This window comes from Bufo bufo, chromosome 1 (genome assembly GCF_905171765.1).
Source record: "Bufo bufo chromosome 1, aBufBuf1.1, whole genome shotgun sequence".
In the NCBI taxonomy this organism is placed as follows: Eukaryota; Metazoa; Chordata; class Amphibia; order Anura; family Bufonidae; genus Bufo; species Bufo bufo.
Genome location: NC_053389.1, coordinates 603,948,477 through 603,968,651, shown reverse-complemented (window position 1 = coordinate 603,968,651; position 20,175 = coordinate 603,948,477). Strand labels below are relative to the sequence as shown.

Genomic DNA, 20,175 nt, shown 5'->3' with positions numbered 1-20,175 from the left:
GAATATGGTGAGTCAATATTGGTGATAGCTATGGGAAGTGTACTTGAAGGAAGTAATGGAGAGGGGAAGGGTGTCAGGGCATCCTTTATTGAGAGCCAGACTTTGCAAGTACCTTTCAGTAGCGGGTCCATGTCAGATCGACTAAGAGTGCCTATCTTCGGCAACCAAAGAGTTTTCTGAAGTGCAGACTTAAGTGATAGTTGTGCCAGAACCTCTAGATCAGGGCTGGCCAACCTGCGGCTCTCCAGCTGTTGTAAAACCACAACTCCCACAATTCCCTGCTGTAGGCTGATAGCTGTAGGCTGTCTGGGCATGCTGGGAGTTGTAGTTTTGCAACAGCTGGAGAGCCGCAGGTTGGCCATCCCTGCTCTAGATCTAGTTGTTTACTAGGCTTAATCAATTCTAACCATCTGTTAAGGTGAATGGCTTTATAGTAAGTGGCTATGTCAGGGATACCCAGACCTCCATTATCCCGCTTTTTTGTGTATGGTAACCTGGGTCTACGTCCTTTCCAGACAAATTTGGGGAATAGGGATTTGATAGAGCTAAAGAAGCTGGCTGGTAGGTGTATTGGTATAATCAGAAGTGTATATAGTATTTTGGGCACAATATATGTCTTGAGAAGATTTCCGCGACCCATCCATGAGATAAAGGGGAAATCATAATCCTGTAAGAGGTATTTAATCTCAGTTAAAAGGGGAGAAAGTTTAGTTTGTACAACCCTTCAAGCTGACTCGGTATATGGATACCTAGATACTTCAGGAAGGTTGTGACCCATGGGTACTGAGAGGAATTCTTCACCTGAGATACTTCTCTAACAGGAATGGTGATAATAAGTATTTCCGATTTTAGCATGTTCACCTTAAAATTGGATATCAGACCAAAGTCTTCCAATATTTTTGTGAGGAGTGGTAGATCTGTTGCTGGGTTTGAGAGAAGGAAGAGCAAGTCATCCGCAAAGGCTACACATTTGAGTTGTGAGTGACCTATTTTGAGGCCTTTAATAGAAGGGTTCTACCTGATGCTCTGGAGAAGAGTTTCAACTACTAATATAAAAAAGGAAGGGTGAAAGGGGGCAACCCTGTCTTGTTCCGTTGGCTATTTGAAAAGAAGGTGACAATGTGCCATTTATTTTGAGGCGCACTGAGGGTTGTTTATAAAGCGTAAAGAAGGCCGCAATCAATTCTGGGGGAAAGTTAAACTTATTTAGAGTGGCTTCCATGAAAGCCCAATTGACTCTGTCAAATGCTTTTTCGACATCTATTCCTAAAAGAGCTAAAGGTAATTTTTGTTTGTGTGCTAAATGAATGACGTGTAGCATTTTACAGGTATTATCCCTTCCCTCCCTCCCCTTAACAAAGCCCGCCTGTACCTTCCCTATCAGTCTCGGGAGCAAGGGGCTAATACGCATAGCTATCAGTTTGGCCCATATCTTGAGGTCAAGATTTAGTAACGAGATAGGACGGTAGATCCCGCATAGTTGAGGGTCTTTTCCCGTTTTATGGATTAGTGTGATGTGGGCTTCTTGTGATTGCAGGAATACAGTGCCACCCTGTAGTAGATGATTGCACAGTGATACTAAGTGGGGTAATAAAACGTCTTCGAATTTCTTGTAATAGATAAGTGGAAGGCCGTCTGGACCTGGGCTTTTCCCTGGTGGAAAACTATGTAGAATAGCTCTAAGTTTGTCTGTAGTGACCTGTGTTAACAAGTTAGAGGCCTCATCAGGCGAGATAGTGGGAAGATTTAGTGAACTTAAAAAATTTCGGAGGTGAGTTGTGAAAGATGGCACTGGAGCAGTTGGGAGGTTATACATAGTGTTGATCACGAATATTCGAATTGCGAATTTTTATCGCAAATATCGGCACTTAGTGAATTTGCGAATATTTAGAATATAGCTATATATATTCGTAATTTCGAATATTCGAGATTTTTTTAAATCAGTACACATGATCCCTCCCTGCTTCTAGCTTGTGGGCCAATGAGAAGGCTGCAATATCTTTGACTTTAGAAGTAGTGTTGATTGCGAATTTTCGTAATGCAAATTTTTATTGTGAATTTTTCAATTGCCAATTTCCGCAATCAAGAAAATAATGACTGTAGATAACGAATTCGTGAATTCGTGAATATATGGCGAATATTCGCCCAAATATTTGTGAAATATCACAAATTCGAATATTGCCCCTGCAGCTCATCACTAGTTATACAGTCCTGTATAATCAGAGTGAAAAGCTAGTGCTATGTCAGCTGTCTGGGTATGTTGTATTAATCCCTTATTCTCTCTAATTTTGTGGCTGTAAGTTTTTTCTCTTGTTTTCTTGATTAGAGAGGACATCAGCTTTCCTCTTTTATCTCCATGAGCGTATAACTTATGTTTAAAGTATAGGTGCTGTTTCGCATGTCGCAAATCCAGGATATGCCTGAGTTGTTGCCTGAGTGTTGTCAGCTCTGTCTGCTTCGTTTGCGAATAGGAAGATTTATTAATCCTTTCGGCTCAGGCTATTTGCTCTAGCAGCGAATCAATTTCTTTTTGTCTCTCTCTTTTGGTTCTAGAGCCTACCTTAACTAGAACTCACCTTATATAAGCCTTATGGGATTCTCACAGCAATGAGGGCGAGACTTGGGGCGATAAATTGTTCTCAAAGAACGAGTTTATATGTTGTCTAATATGTTTCTGGTTGGGGTCAGAACAAAGTAGCGATTCGTGAAGTCGCCACATCCATTCTCAACGGGGGAGTTGAGATAAATGACATATCGCAGAGCATGCTGCGTGGTCTGAGATCGTGATTGAACCTATTTGAGCTACGGAAAAGTGAGATAGGGCACTCTCAGAGGCAAATAGGTAGTCCAGGCATTGAAAGGAATTATGGAGAATAGAATGAAAAGTATAATCTTTCATGGATGGGTTGCAGAGCCTCCATACATCAGCCAACTTCAAATCATGCAGTTTGTCTATGAGTTTGCTGAGGACCCTTGCAGAAATGTGAGATTTGGACGTAGAAGAGTCAAGGTGTGGGTCTAGGACAGTATTTAAGTCTGTTCCCAGAATGACCGTGCCCTCTGCAAACAACTGTAGGACATCTAATGCTTTGATTAGCCATGCAACTTGACCGGGGTTGGGAACATAGAAGTTTGCCAGCGTGTACATCTGTGATCCTATTTCACCCTTCACAAGTAATAGTCTCCCTTCTGCGTCATTGTGTTTCAATTTCGAAGGGATGGAATTGTGAATAGCATTTGCCACCCCTCTGGATGCAGAAGAGGTACTAGTACTATGAAACCAGTGCATGAAAGGTGATCTAGGAAGTTTCGGGATGCGGTTAGTTTTGAAATGGGTTTCTTGTAGAAAGATGATGTGAGATTTCAGTTTACGAAGTAATACTAGAATGTGGCTTCTTTTATTGGGAGAATTCAAGCCTTTTACGTTAAGAGTGGTTATTTTGCAGTCCATCTAGGGAAAGACGGTGGGATGTATGAAGAGAGGGTGGCCAGGGGGAGGGAAGGTTGACGATGCAAAAAGCACTAAGGGGGTATGTAAGTAGGGTTTGGGGGGAGTGTGCGGGAGCCAAGAAAGTGAGTCTGATAAGCAAATATATATTATCTGCTCTTAGTGTGTGAGTGTATGTGCTCGAGTTTTCTCGAGATGGGGTGGGGTGGAAGTGAGAGCAAAGACAGTAAATGTCCCAACCAGCAGTTAGCAAAACAGCCTACTAATCAGCAAAACGTCATACCATACCATATTGCATTACAGAGGAAAACCAAATACATATAATAAGAACCTGGGAGCTAGAAGAGTTCTGTCAGGCGATTTCGCCCATATGCCTCCCTTCACCCAAAAAGAAGTGATACATAAAACAAAACCTGGTGGTGTCTTAAAAAAGTTAGTAGGCAAGGTTTGGAGTCAACCTACTAGTCTAGACTCTGAATAAGAGGAGGTTGACTGGTCGTCAGGTAATAAACACTAATTCTATGTGGACATGCCGGATGTGCCTCACCAAGGTGAGGCATAATTTATATCTTCAAAAAAGGGCGAGTACAAAGGACAAGGAAGAGGGAAAAAATAAAGAACAAAAGAGAGGAACATAGGATAAAACAACATGAGTAGGCAAGTGTGAGAAAACCTGCATGAGCCCTGTGAAAAAAAGGCCAACCTTCTGAACTTGTAAGTTTAACTGCGGTACATCCAGTAACCTGTGCGGGCCACATCTTGGTAAAACGCCAACTCCACGTCAGCGTAGATTATTGGGGCTTGTTCTCTCGCAGCCGCCAGGATCCTAGCCTGTCAACATACGAGAGGAGGCCACAGATCATGTCCCTCGGAGGTTCATTAGGTGGTGGTTTAGGTTTCAGGGAGCGATTAATTAGTTCAATAGTTACTCCTTGAGCTTCAGCTTCCCCTAGCAGACCTCCAAAGATCTCAAGGCCAATTATTATTTTTTTAACGCGTCAGTCGACCATGATTCAGGCAGACCCTTTATGCGTATATTACGCCTTTTGCTTCTATTTTCTTGATCCTCTATTAGGGTCAGTGCTTTGTTAATATAAGCTAGATGGTCTGAGGAGTGTGATTCCATGGCTGCTGAATGAGTGATAATGGCCGCGTACGTGTTTTCTAGCCCTTCCACTCTAGCCCCCACCTGTTTGATTTATGTTTTGATCTTGGATAAATCTGAGAGGACTGGGCGAAGGGCTTGAATGATAGTTGTCTTAAAGAAGGTTTTAGACGTGGTGGCTATATCCGACTCACTACACTCGCTTATACAGTTGCCGGGTTTGTCTGAGTCCTCTCCACTTTCAGCTACAGCTGAGTCATCAGGTGCCATCTTGGGTGGCTGCACTTGAGAGCTAGTGGTTTTCTGCTGCAGGAATCTGTGGATGTCTGAGGCATTTTTATGTGCCGGTGACGAACCTATAGCTTCCCCCCTCCGGTCCTTCCCATATTTGACCATGTTTCCGCTAGAGAAAACGTTTTTTAGGCTATTTGCAGGGACTGCTGTGGAGGAGCTTGTCTCTCACACTTCTTTCTCCATGTGCGGTCAGGATCCGCCCCCCTTTCTGGATAAAATATAAGACTCAGCAATGGCCTACATGATACAAATGGGAAAAACACTTAAGGCCAAAGCAGAATCCTCAGGATTGGGAACAGAGGAGACATGCATGAAGAGAGTTGACCCACAGAGAGTAATTTGAGAGGCGCTTTAAGGGTAGTAGAAATGGTAGGATGCAACTTACAATTGACAGGCAGATACTTCAACCAGGATATACCTGTACGAGGAATGGAGGGAACGGAAGATTCCAATTAAGTCCATATTTTTATGTCATCATGTCTATGCCAATCAACTAACCTGTGAGAGGTATTATATAAGAGGGTTAATAGGGTTATACAGTATATTTTGTGACCTACTGTAATCCCACCTGCGGACTTGGGTCTAAGAAGAATAGACTTTCGTGGTTGGTTTATGGGCCCAGATGAATTTGGTGAGAAGCAACTAAATCTTTTTGAAGACTACCTGGGGAATATGAATAGATAAGGCTTCTCTGGAGAACATTCATTTTACATATGCCACACCTAAACCATGTGAAATCCAACTATCAGGGTGTGCTTTAATGGAATGGAGAAGAGGAGAACAATTTGACTGATAGAGTATATTAACTTGGGGTGTTAAATAGACTCCTAAGTGTTCCAATGTGAAAGAAGACAAGAAAATAGAACAGAAGGGTACTAGTCGATCTTATAACTAGACAATGTGGTATATTATGAGAGTTCAGAAAGTAACTAGGAGAGAGTTCAGAAAGTAACTAGGGGGCTTGGACAGGAAGATTAGCAGGTTACATGCTTAGCGAGTGCCCAATTAGGATATTGGGATTATAGAATAATGTGCAAAGGAAAGGCTGTATACTGAGAATAAAAATGATAGGGGACAATTTTGGTAGGTGCCCCTTTTAATGGGAAAGAACTCAGAAATGAAACCATTGACATTGACCACTGCTAAGGGCTGGGAATATAGGGAGCTGATCCTGCTGAGCATATTGGGACCAAGACCAACATGATGGAGAGTCCAGGACAAAAAGTCCAGGTCGACCTGGTCAAAGACCCTTTCAGCGTCGGTTGAAAGGAACATAGCCAGGGTGGAAGTGGTAGATGTGATGGAGAATATTGATCCTCTTTGTTGTATTATCCCTAGCCTCTCTGATGAGCATAAAACTAATTTGATGTGCTGAAAAAACAAATAATGTTTGCAAACAATTTAAGATCCACATTCAGAAGTAAAATGGGCGTATAATCAGAGCATAACATCAATCATATAGGTTAGCTACTGCTGTACAGTAGTAGTTTTACAGTTAGATACTTATTGCATGATAAACTCCTGGGTCTTACTATATCATCTTATACCACAACCAGATTGCAACAGCGAGGAAGCTGACAGTGCACCTGAGGCCGCCTGCTAGCTGTGAACTGGAAATTTCTTTGCGTGGCATCAAGCTAATTTTGAGAGGAAACGACCGACCAGAGGTAAGACAGAAGAAAGAGACCACATGTGCTGTTTGGTAAGAAACAGATAGCATCAAGTGAATAGTAACATTTACTGTAATGTGTTTCGATTTTGTACAGATGATCTTTATCTCAGGTACTCTCCTGCGGCAGACTGTAAATATGTATCTAGCTCTGTGTATTAGTTAATGGTGTATTCACCTTGCATATGTGCCAAGAATGCTCCTGGCGCATATGTCAAAAACTAGAGGTGAGCAAATCGATTCTTTTGAATCTAATTTGTTCCTCACTCAGCCTGCTTGAGTAGTGAGGGGCTGTCCCTGCTGATCAAGAGACTCCCCCCGTCCTGTTGATTGAACGTGCCAGCCATTTTGCCCCTGCACTGCTGCTCCATGTAGTGGAGCAAGGACAGAGGCTCTTCTGCTTGAGCATTGCAGATGCAGACCATGCATTCGCTGTTGCACTGTTGTTGTTTTTTTAACATGAGAGTCAATGAGTGATGTATGACAGTACTATGTCATACACCAGGAATTCCTTCGACTTCCTGGACACAGCTGTGTCTGTATTTTGGTTCACAAACAACAGATATGCAAAATACAGATACCTTCTATGTGCATTACGTAGTTTTCTCACTCCCATCAATAGAAAGGGCTATTCTCATCCACAATATGGACCAGAATAGGGCATGTTCTATAATTTGTGGAACAGCACACGGATCTGCAAACATACGGATACGTGCATGGTGCCATACAAATGAATGGGTCAGTGTGCTGTCTGCAAAATATGTGGATATGTGCAAAAAATATGGTTATGTGCAAGAGGCCTTAAACTGCAAATGCATTATGAATGTTTCCTAAGAAGGGCTTGCTTTCTACTGGTTTCATTTATTTTAACTTGTATTCATTTTTTGATGGGTGGAGGATACACAAAAACCCACAAGCTGTTTAGTATTAATGATATGTTAGCTTTATTTTGCGGGACATTACAATTTGGGAAATATCAAATTTATACAGTTTTTTTTACTACTCTATAAAAATCATTAAAAAAATTATTTATGTGGTATAGCTTTTTTTTTCTATCATTGACAAAGCTTGGTGATGGTTGATTTTTCATGGGACAATTTGTAGTTTTCATTGGTACTATAAATAATTGTACAAAAGAAGACCAGAATTTACTAAGAAATCAATTGCTGCAATCATATTTGCAATATCTCTTGTGGTTCAAAAGTTTTCAACAACAACCAGGAGCATTCTCTGTGATACACAGCTATTTAATGTTAAATGTGCTGTCCCTGGTGCTGAACACAGAACTTTGAAATTTTTAACTTTCTGTGTTGATAACTTTTGAACATGACCTTCCACATGATCCCCTTCCCAATGGAAAAATTTGCCCTTGATCCAATATGGTGGCTTTCAAGATGGCTGCCATGTTCCAGATGTAGCCCTTTAATAGGCCCCCCCACCCATTACTTGCTGGGGTATTCAGATATTTCATTTTCCCTTTTGTTTCTGAAATAGAAGGGTGCCCTACGACCAGTGTCAGATTGGGGTGCCTTGGGCCCACTAGTAAAATTTGTTCTGGAGGGCCCATTAAAAAGCTACATGCAAATATTATTTGCTCACACATTGGTAGGCAGCAGCAATATGCTACAAGATAATTGATTTTTATATGAACATAAAGAAGAACATAGGCTAGTTCTGATGCTGTACGTTGCCTATCTGTATTTAGTGCTGTGCCATTTGTGCAAGGGGTGAGGGGCTAGGGACCAACCTTGCTCAAGGGCCCACCGGGGGATTCACCTGTTCCCCTGTGGGCAAGTCCGAGCCTGCCTACGACGTTTGACCCACCCTGCAAATGCTTATAACAAATCACAGTGTTTTAACTTCTGAGGAACAGCTCTGTCCTGCATTTTTCTTCTAGCATATAACAGCACATGCTGAAAGTGACTTTTTATCAGGGCGATCATATGCAGTTATGTTAGGCTACTTTCACACTCGCGTTTTGGCTTTCCGTTTGTGAGATCCGTCATGGGCGGTCCAAAACGGATCAGTTTTGCCCTAATGCATTCTGAATGGAAAAGGATCCGCTCAGAATGCATCAGTTTGCCTGCAGCGTTTTGCTGTCTGCTTGACGAAACTGAGCCAAACGGGGAAGGATCCGTTTTCTCTGACACAATCTGGCACAATAGAAAACTGATCCGTCTCCCATTGACTTTCAATGGAGTTCATGACGGATCCGTCTTGACTATGTCACAGATAATACAAACGGATCCGTTCATGACGGATGCATGCTTTTGTATTATTGTAACGGATCAGTTTTTGCAGATCCATGACGGATCTGCCCAAAACGCGAGTGGGAAAGAAGCCTTACCTTAAGGTGGTAATGTGTTTTTTATTTGTTGTCTCAGACACTGTAACATTGATGTTACAGTACCCTCTTTTAGACATTGATGATGTACTGTCATACAGTGACATGAAGTGGATACTTGGAAATTACAAAAGCTGTTTTTAAACAATGTAGTTCCATAGCATGGGCTTATCCGCCATCTGCGATCAGTAGGCAGAAAAATAAAATCCATTCCATTATTAAACCTCTTCAAGGTCCTTTTGATTTAGCAGCTAAATTAGAGCAGCTGTCTCAGTGACAGTAGTATATACACTTAGGGGGATATTTATTAGGATTTATCTTGATATCCCCTGTGCTGCCAGAGGATGTGCCTAATTTATGATGAGGCGTGGGCCTTGTCACAAATTAGGATCATCTTTCAACAGTCCGTGTGCCTAAACAGAAATATACGGCAGCTTCATTTGCTCCAAAAAAACTGGTCTAAATAAAGATAAATTTGTCTCGGAAGTTGGTCATGCCCCTTTCCCGCCCTTGCCAAGACTCTTTTATAAAAGTGGTGAGGGCTACATAAAAAGAGGCTGTTTCAACTTTTTTCCCCCCAAAAACGTTGCATTTAAAAAGTCACAAAAACACAGCTTACGACTTTTTAAAGCCACTTGTCTGGTGAGGGGGAGATAATAAATCTCTACCTTAGTGGCTACTTTCTTATGAGCAGCTGCTTAAAAAGCACCTGTCAGCACGATCAACCCTGCCTGGCAGGATTGTACATGCTCATGAAAAAACATACCCCGATGATCACTATACATTGCCCGGTTGCTGATATAACTTTGACCTTCCTGGAATTCTGTCTTTAATTCTTTGTCAGGCCACCTTGTACTTAATTTCCAGCATTGTACTCGATTTTAAAGGCTGATATCTGACTTCACCACTGATATCTGACTTCATCGAACATAGCAGGGGCTATATTCGAATTCACGATATTTCATGAATATTTGGGCGAATATTCGTCATATATTCGCTAATTCGAGATCATTTTCTTAATTGCGAAAAAACGGCAATGTAATATTTGCATAATGCGTGCGAAATACAGGCGTGGGTCACTTTTGCTACATTTTCCAAGCTGCTAGAAGTTTCCTGAGACTGGAGAAAATGGTTGGCATGGCAGAACATAAAAAATGGCTTTATATGCAGTTACAGTGCTCCAATATATTCACGATTGCGCAAATCGGCACTAACGATGCGAATATTTTGGCGCAATACGTGAAACTTCACATTTTAGCAGGTCTGCATATATGTATAGACAGTAGAACCTATCACACTACCTAACAACCTGCTCTGCAACAGCTACACTATATCAGGATGTAACCTACACTGACTATCTCCCACTAACTATCTGTATTATATATATAAGCTTTCTAACTATCTATCTACTGTAGTGTGGAAAGCACAGAGCACAGCAATGTCTCTCTCAGAACTTTAAAAAACTACAGAAAATAGCTGCTGGGGAGGTTCTTATATAGTAAGGGGTAGGCAGCTTTCCTATTGGTTGCTAGGGATACAGGGTTACTGATGAAAATAAAAATCTAGAATATTTGAAATTACGAATATATATCACTATATACTAAATATTCAAAAATTCTCGAAGTGCCGGTATTTGTGAATAATATTCGCGACTTGAATATTTGTGATCAACACTATTCTTCACCACAGGCATTGGGGAAGATTTACTATTCAAAATGTGCCAGACTTCTGGCACAGTCCTCACCAAAAACTGGTGTATATATCTTGCACTATATTTATTAAGTCTTTTAGACAATTGACACTTTTCACGCCTATTCATGACTTCATGGAAAGGAGGTGTGGCTTTAGGGAGAAAGGGTGTGGCTTAAAAACATTCCATTCTGTGCCAAAAAAGGCACCAATATGTTGGCACATTTTTGGGCGTACACTAAGCCAACAAATTTGTGGTGTAAAGTTAGACTAGACAGTCTAAATACACTCCAGATTTATCCTCCAGCATCAGCCACTCTATTTGTACACTGTCAAGTCTAAGTTTACACTGTCTTAGACAGTAATAGAAAATCTGCGCCAATGTCTTCAGATATTAACTTTAACTGCTAGTGAACCTGTGACAATATTTTTGTTGTTCATCCACAAAGATAAAACCTATTCACACTGTAGTTCTCATTGGTGCTTTGTCTTCATTGTTTTGCAGGATGAGCGTTGCAGTCACTTTTTCCAAATGAAAAATATTTCTTTCTGTGGTTGTCATCCACGTAACAGCTGGTAAGAAGTGATCTAATATCTGTACCATTACAACATCCTATACATACATCTAAAATTGCATCCAAATCTCCATTTTACCTGCTAATTTTAAAATTTTGGACACAGAAATTTGACTTTCTAAAGTTTGGACACAGACATTTTACTTTCTAAAGTTTGGAAACAGACATTTTATTTTCTAAATTTTAGACACAGAAATTTGACTTTCTAAAGTTTGGACACAGAAATTTGACTTTCTAAAGTTTGGACACAGACATTTTAATTTCAAAATTTTGGACACAGACAGTCCTGGGAGTTTCTTCTTCGCTAAACTGAAAAGTCAACCTATAATTAGAACCCTGAATAGGAATATTGATGACCTATCCAGTGAGCACTGCGGCCTCCTCACAGCTCACCAAGCACAGAGCTGTACATTGTATAGCGGCTGTTCTTGGTATTGCAGCTCAGCCCCATGAACGTGACGTCACATGACCCATGAGGAGGCCTAAGCACTTACGTAGTGCAGCTGATTTACAGGGGTGTCGGGGGTTGGATAGGTCATCAATATGTAAATCCCAGAGAACCCCTTTAATTGTGTTCACAAAATGGTCTGCACCTACAGTATTTAACCACCTCAGCCCCCAGTGCTTAAACACCCTGAAAGACCAGGCCACTTTTTACACTTCTGACCTACACTACTTTCACCGTTTATTGCTCGGTCATGCAACTTACCACCCAAATGAATTTTACCTCCTTTTCTTCTCACTAATAGAGCTTTCATTTGGTGGTATTTCATTGCTGCTGACATTTTTACTTTTTTTGTTATTAATCGAAATTTAACGATTTTTTTGCAAAAAAATGACATTTTTCACTTTCAGTTGTAAAGTTTTGCAAAAAAAACGACATCCATATAGAAATTTTGCTCTAAATTTATAGTTCTACATGTCTTTGATAAAAAAAAAATGTTTGGGTAAAAAAAAAATGGTTTGGGTAAAAGTTATAGCGTTTACAAACTATGGTACAAAAATGTGAATTTCCGCTTTTTGAAGCAGCTCTGACTTTCTGAGCACCTGTCATGTTTCCTGAGGTTCTACAATGGCCAGACAGTACAAACACCCCACAAATGACCCCATTTCTGAAAGTACACACCCTAAGGTATTCGCTGATGGGCATAGTGAGTTCATAGAACTTTTTATTTTTTGTCACAAGTTAGCGGAAAATGATGATTTTTTTTTTTGATTTTTTTTTCTTACAAAGTCTCATATTCCACTAACTTGTGACAAAAAATAAAAAGTTCTATGAACTCACTATGCCCATCAGCGAATACCTTGGGGTCTCTTCTTTCCAAAATGGGGTCACTTGTGGGGTAGTTATACTGCCCTGGCATTCTAGGGGCCCAAATGTGTGGTAAGGAGTTTGAAATCAAATTCTGTAAAAAATGACCTGTGAAATCCGAAAGGTGCTCTTTGGAATATGGGCCCCTTTGCCCACCTAGGCTGCAAAAAAGTGTCACACATCTGGTATCTCCGTACTCAGGAGAAGGTGGGGAATGTGTTTTGGGGTGTCATTTTATATATACCCATGCTGGGTGAGAGAAATATCTTGGCAAAAGACAACTTTTCCCATTTTTTTATACAAAGTTGTCATTTGACCAAGATATTTATCTCACCCAGCATGGGTATATGTAAAAAGACACCCCAAAACACATTCCTCAACTTCTCCTGAGTACGGGGATACCAGATGTGTGACACTTTTTTGCAGCCTAGGTGGGCAAAGGGGCCCATATTCCAAAGAGCAACTTTCGGATTTCACTCCTCATTTTTTCCTGAATTTGATTTCAAACTCCTTACCACACATTTGGGCCCCTAGAATACCAGGGCAGTATAACTACCCCACAAGTGACCCCATTTTGGAAAGAAGACACCCCAAGGTATTCCGTGAGGGGCATGGCGAGTTCCTAGAATTTTTTATTTTTTGTCACAAGTTAGTGGAAAATGATGATTTTTTTTTTTTTTTTTTTTTTTTCATACAAAGTCTCATATTCCACAAACTTGTGACAAAAAATAAAAACTTCCATGAACTCACTATGCCCATCAGCGAATACCTTGGGGTCTCTTCTTTCCAAAATGGGGTCACTTGTGGGGTAGTTATACTGCCCTGGCATTCTAGGGGCCCAAATGTGTGGTAAGTAGGTAAATGACCTGTGAAATCCGAAAGGTGCTCTTTGGAATGTGGGCCCCTTTGCCCACCTAGGCTGCAAAAAAGTGTCACACATCTGGTATCTCTGTATTCAGGAGAAGTTGAGGAATGTGTTTTGGGGTGTCTTTTTACATATACCCATGCTGGGTGAGATAAATATCTTGGTCAAATGCCAACTTTGTATAAAAAAATGGGAAAAGTTGTCTTTTGCCAAGATATTTCTCTCACCCAGCATGGGTATATGTAAAATGACACCCCAAAACACATTCCCCAACTTCTCCCGATTACGGAGATACCAGATGTGTGACACTTTTTTGCAGCCGAGGTGGGCAAAGGGGCCCATATTCAAAAGAGCACCTTTCGGATTTCACAGGTCATTTTTTACAGAATTTGATTTCAAACTCCTTACCACACATTTGGGCCCCTAGAATGCCAGGGCAGTATAACTACCCCACAAGTGACCCCATTTTGGAAAGAAGAGACCCCAAGGTATTCGCTGATGGGCATAGTGAGTTCATGGAAGTTTTTATTTTTTGTCACAAGTTAGTGGAATATGAGACTTTGTATGAAAAAAAAAATAAAAAAAAAATAAGCATTTTCCACTAACTTGTGACAAAAAATAAAAAATTCTAGGAACTCGCCATGCCCCTCACGGAATACCTTGGGGTGTCTTCTTTCCAAAATGGGGTCACTTGTGGGGTAGTTATACTGCCCTGGCATTTTCCAGGGGCCCTAATGTGTGGTAAGTAGGTAAATGACCTGTGAAATCCGAAAGGTGCTCTTTGGAATATGGGCCCCTTTGCCCACCTAGGCTGCAAAAAAGTGTCACACATGTGGTATCGCCGTATTCAGGAGAAGTTGGGGAATGTGTTTTGGGGTGTCATTTTACATATACCCATGCTGGGTGAGAGAAATATCTTGGCAAAAGACAACTTTTCCCATTTTTTTTATACAAAGTTGGCATTTGACCAAGATATTTCTCTCACCCAGCATGGGTATATGTAAAATGACACCCCAAAACACATTCCCCAACTTCTCCTGAGTACGGCGATACCAGATGTGTGACACTTTTTTGCAGCCTAGATGCGCAAAGGTGCCCAAATTCCTTTTAGGAGGGCATTTTTAGACATTTGGATACCAGACTTCTTCTCACGCTTTGGGGCCCCTAGAATGCCAGGGCAGTATAAATACCCCACATGTGACCCCATTTTGGAAAGAAGACACCCCAAGGTATTAAATGAGGGGCATGGCGAGTTCATAGAAATTTTTTTTTTTTGGCACAAGTTAGCGGAAATTGATATTTTTAATTTTTTTCTCACAAAGTCTCCCGTTCCGCTAACTTGGGACAAAAATTTCAATCTTTCATGGACTCAATATGCCCCTCACGGAATACCTGGGGGTGTCTTCTTTCCGAAATGGGGTCACATGTGGGGTATTTATACTGCCCTGGCATTCTAGGGGCCCTAAAGCGTGAGAAGAAGTCTGGAATATAAATGTCTAAAAAATTTTACGCATTTGGATTCCGTGAGGGGTATGGTGAGTTCATGTGAGATTTTATTTTTTGACACAAGTTAGTGGAATATGAGACTTTGTAAGAAAAAAAAAAAAAAATTCCGCTAACTTGGGCCAAAAAAATATCTGAATGGAGCCTTACAGAGGGGTGATCAATGACAGGGGGGTTATCAATGACAGGGGGGTTGATCAATGACAGGGGGGTTGATCAATGACAGGGGGGTGATCAATGACAGGGGGGTGATCAATGACAGGGGGGTGATCAATGACAGGGGGGTGATCAATGACAGGGGGGTGATCAGGGAGTCTATATGGGGTGATAACCACAGTCATTGATCACGCCCGTGTAAGGCTTCATTCAGACGTCCGGATGCGTTTTGCGGATCCGATCCATCTATCAGTGCATCCGTAAAAATCATGCGGACATCTGAATGGAGCTTTACAGGGGGGTAATCAATGACAGGGGGGTAATCAGGGAGTCTATATGGGGTGATCACCACAGTCATTGATCACGCCCCTGTAAGGCTTCATTCAGACGTCCGGATGCGTTTTGCGGATCCGATCCATCTATCAGTGCATCCGTAAAAATCATGCGGACATCTGAATGGAGCTTTACAGGGGGGTAATCAATGACAGGGGTGTAATCAATGACAGGGGGGTGATCAGGGAGTCTATATGGGGTGATCACCACAGTCATTGATCACGCCCCTGTAAGGCTTCATTCAGACGTCCGTATGCGTTTTGCGGATCCGATCCATCTATCAGTGCATCCGTAAAAATCATGCGGACATCTGAATGGAGCTTTACAGGGGGTTGATCAATGACAGGGGTGTAATCAATGACAGGGGGGTGATCAGGGAGTCTATATGGGGTGATCACCACAGTCATTGATCATGCCCCTGTAAGGCTTCATTCAGACGTCCGGATGCGTTTTGCGGATCCGATCCATCTATCAGTGCATCCGTAAAAATCATGCGGACATCTGAATGGAGCTTTACAGGGGGGTGATCAGGGAGTCTATATGGGGTGATCACCACAGTCATTGATCATGCCCCTGTAAGGCTTCATTCAGACGTCCGGATGCGTTTTGCGGATCCGATCCATCTATCAGTGGATCCGTAAAAATCATGCGGACGTCTGAATGGAGCTTTACAGGGGGGTGATCAATGACAGGAGGGTGATCAATGACAGGGGGGTAATCAATGACAGGGGGGTGATCAGGGAGTCTATATGGGGTGATCAGGGGCTAATAAGGGGTTAATAAGTGACGGGGGGGGCGGTGTAGTGTAGTGTAGTGCTTGGTGGGACTTTACTGAGCTACCTGTGTCCTCTGGTGGTCGATCCAAACAAAGGGGACCACCAGAGGACCAGGTAGCAGGTATATTAGACGCTGTTATCAAAACAGCGTCTAATATACCTGTTAGGGGTTAAAAAAAACACATCTCCAGCCTGCCAGCGAACGATCGCCGCTGGCAGGCTGGAGATCAACTCTCTTACCTTCCGTTCCTGTGAGCGCGCGCGCCTGTGTGCGCGCGTTCACAGGAAATCTCGCGTCTCGCGAGAGGACGCGCCGGCGCGTCCAGGAGGAATGAATCAACCACCTCCAGGACGCGTCTGTGCGTACAGCGGTCCGGAGGTGGTTAAAGGCCAAATATTGGCTGGGCCGTGGTGCCTACTCAAAGGACCTTTAGGTAATGAGCAGCAACAAAAGGACAGATATTGTCCTAATGAATTACTTACTGATCCATGGGTTGAACTCAGCTTTGACGTTTTAGGCCATGACAACCTCTAGACTAAGCCTTTTGGCCACTGTTGTCAATATGACTGTAGTATGTAATTTTTTTTTCTAAAAGATCGCAGTCGGTTCAGTCCAAACTATTTTTCACCAACCATACATACATATTGTACTAAAAGATATGTAAGCTTTCATCTACAATCTGGTCTATCTTACTACTGGATATCACACATTTATTACATTTATGTTTCCATCACACTAATATGTCTTCCCTGTTTTTCTCCTTTTGACAATGAATTGATTCACTTTAGTACATGTGATCCCCTTTCTCTTCATATATGAGCTTCTTACCTTTGTATATTTCACTTCTTCTCATAGTTATTTTGGCTTCATTACGAAACACCCTGTTCTGAATCGATTTGCTTGCCATGTCTTTGTTTCCCAAGACTCCATGCGGCGAGTGGCTGAGTGTGTGGGGTGAGTTTGATTCTATAGATATTTATACCATACATGCACAATTTAAAAATACATTTTTGAGGAAACTATTGATTATGTAGGGGATAGTCCTACATAATACCTAGGGCACAGCGCTCAGCACATTAAACCCCAGACAGGAGGTGTCATAATAATAGTTGATGCTCTGGGCTCATAGACAGTATAATTTTTGGCGCCAAAGTACATATTCCACATTACATAAATATCCAGTCCCACCCTTATACATCAGATTTTTTTCCAACTTTATTTCAGGATTATTCCCTTTTTTACTGCAAGATAAGGAAACCATGGTTCTATAGAAGTTCAATATGGCTTTGGAAGTCCTAATTCTTATTTTGCTGTATATATGCTATACACAAGTGGATACACCAGGGGTCCTACATTGTTCGCCACTAGGGCAACAAGTAATTTCCATGTCTCCAGCCGCTATCCAAGAAGAAGAATTAGACCGAGGCTACACTGTGATCTTGGCTGCAACACCCATTGCACAATCACAGATTGCATTTTCTCTATGTTACATTGCAGCATAGTAAAAGTGAATGAAGTCACAACTAGTGCGCTGCTACTATTGCAACACTATAGTCACAAGAAATCCAACCTTGCTGGATTTCATGCAACTGCACTTTCACAGTCGTGGTAACCCGCAAGAAGCCACCCAACTCCATTCACTTTCATTATGCTGCGAGTTGCCATAGTGAAAGTGCAATCTGCAATCACACAGTGGGTGTTGCAGCTAAGATCGATGTTTAGCCACAGCCTTAAAAGGGTTATCCAATGTCAGGCAATGCTAGGGAGGCTCGTCCCCGTCCCCGCCATTGGCTGCCCCCCCCACCACCCCGACACCAAATCTTTTTATCCGTGCACGGGGAGAAGCAGCAGTGGTGGTGCGGGGACCAGGAGCAGTGCGGGGAGCGGGATAATTATTGGGGGGGATTTTTATAGGATTGGATAACCCCTTTAATGGAGTTAGCCAGAATGTTTTTTTTTTTTATTCCTTACCCCCCTAGTAGTACCTGTGAAGAGATGTATACCTAACCTGCTCCCTGCTGCTCCATTCCAGCCCTTGGCTGCTGGGTTGTCTTCATCGCCCTTCTGGTCTCTGCCTGCCATCTTCTACACAGATGGAGTCCGATGCACCGCTGCACCCAATGACTGACCTCAGTGGTGAAGTATCCCTAAGTGGCATGTCACTGCTGGGTCATGTGCCACTTGGGGACACATCACCACGAGGCCAGTCAATGGCTACAGTGGTACACATGACCCTGTGGGAGCGGAAGATGAAAGGCAGGGACTGGAAGTGCCATGAACACAGCACGGGAGCCACAATGCTGAAATGGAGCAGCAGGTAAGTATACATCTCTTCACAGGTACTGCTAGAGGAAGAATAAAAAAATAATAAATAAAAAAATCCTGGAAAAACCCTTTCACCAAAAATGACCATTATACACCACAAAAATGGTGATATCCATTACATTCCCCATATTATAATCTTACCTTTTATATTGCTGTCCATCGCCTATTTTCTCTTTTATTCCATATACCAGGGCTGGCCAACCTGCGGCTCTCCAGCTGTTGCAAAACTACAACTCCCAGCATGCCTAGACTGCTTACAGCTATCAGCCTACAGCAGGGCATGGTGGGAATTGTAGTTTTACAATAGCTGGAGAGCCGCAGGTTGGCCAGCCCTGCCATATACTAACTAGCTTCTGAAGGTGCCCGGGGGCGGCGTTTATACAGCCGGTGCCCATGCCCCACGGCGCTGTTCAAATCAAACCCCTCCCCTTTCACCCCTCTGGCCCACCCTAGGTTCTTCAGAATCCATCCTCCCGTCATTGACAAATCCGGCGCCTGCGCTGTTCAACATAATCCTCGCGCCAGCGCACTCCATTACCCACTATGGGCAGAGGCAGCAGATCATTTAATGCGCATGTGCCGGCCCATACCTCCCGATCTTGCGGCAGTTTACTTTCGCCGGCTAGATCGGGAGGTACAGGCCGGCGCATTCGGATTAAACGCTCTGCTGCCTCTGCCCATAGTGGGTAATGGAGTGCGCAGGCGCGAGGATTATGTTGAACGGCGCAGGCACCGGATTTGTCAATGACGGGAGTATGGATTCTGAAGAACCTAGGGCGGGCCAGCAGGGTTAAAGGGGAGGGGTTTGATTTGAACAGCGCCGTGGGGCATGAGCACCGGCTGTATAAACGCCGCCCCCGGGCAACTTCAGAAGCTAATCAGCATATGGAATAAAAGCGTTTTTAAGAGAAAATAGGCGATGGACAGCAATATGAAAGGTAAGATTATAATATGGGGATTGTAATGGATATCATCATGTTTGTGGTGTATAATGGTCATTTTTGGTGAAAAACTCCCTTTAATTTCATATGGGGATATATTGTGATGAATGTGATGGGGATAACTTTTTCCCAAGGTTTTTGGAGAAACTACAAACCACAGTTAAGACATTTAATCTCTTTACATCCTTATGTTTGGCTTCTGAGGACATTTATCTCACTGTCTTCTTTTTTTTTTTAGACGGGCTTTCCAGGAATTCTATCAGGAACATGTGGAATTCAGTTGTCCCACAGAAGATATTTACTTGGAGTAATCTGGGGCTTGTAGATATTAAAATGGGCATTGGGGAGGGGGTTTCTGGGAATATAAATATATTTGCAAATTTAATGTCACCGTCATTCAGCCAGGACACAAGAAGCAGTGAGTCTGCATGAACCCTGACATCCTCCACCACAAATCTTTAGTAGGAATTATATAATTTCCATTATACAGATTATACATAACCCCTTTCCTACAAGCCAACGGCAGTTACTTGCCTCTAAGCCTCCTCTCGTTAATCCCTCCCCCTCCCCCAACAGACTGTAGAGCACCATGACTTAGTCCCTGCTCTGGTTTGTAGAGCATCTCGGAGTAACCCCTTCCTGGCTTCTGACTGCAGAGCATGTTGGGTTAACTGTTATCCTGCTTTATACTGCAGACTGCAGTCCCCGTGTGAACCCCTTTCACACACAAAACATGCAAACGATTCCAGTTAACCATGTTTCCTGCTGCACCTTTTATCTTACAGATCTGCTGATTTTCTGCTTAGTGTCTGCCTAGCACATCACCGTAGATGATCTTT

General features: G+C 42.5%; 1 protein-coding gene across 1 annotated transcript in view; it reads left to right on the top strand.

Annotated features, from left to right (window-relative positions):
* MAPK8IP2 (mitogen-activated protein kinase 8 interacting protein 2) overlaps window positions 1-19,700 on the top strand; it is an 87,791-nt gene extending 68,091 nt beyond the window's left edge. Inside the window, exons 10-13 of the mRNA XM_040415756.1 lie at window positions 6,404-6,514; window positions 11,055-11,125; window positions 16,926-17,024; window positions 19,575-19,700. Coding sequence (XP_040271690.1) covers window positions 6,404-6,514; window positions 11,055-11,125; window positions 16,926-17,024; window positions 19,575-19,647 — 354 coding nt within the window. The 3' untranslated portion in view covers window positions 19,648-19,700. The remainder of the gene's footprint in view (window positions 1-6,403; window positions 6,515-11,054; window positions 11,126-16,925; window positions 17,025-19,574) is intronic.
* The last annotated feature ends 475 nt before the right edge of the window (window positions 19,701-20,175 follow it).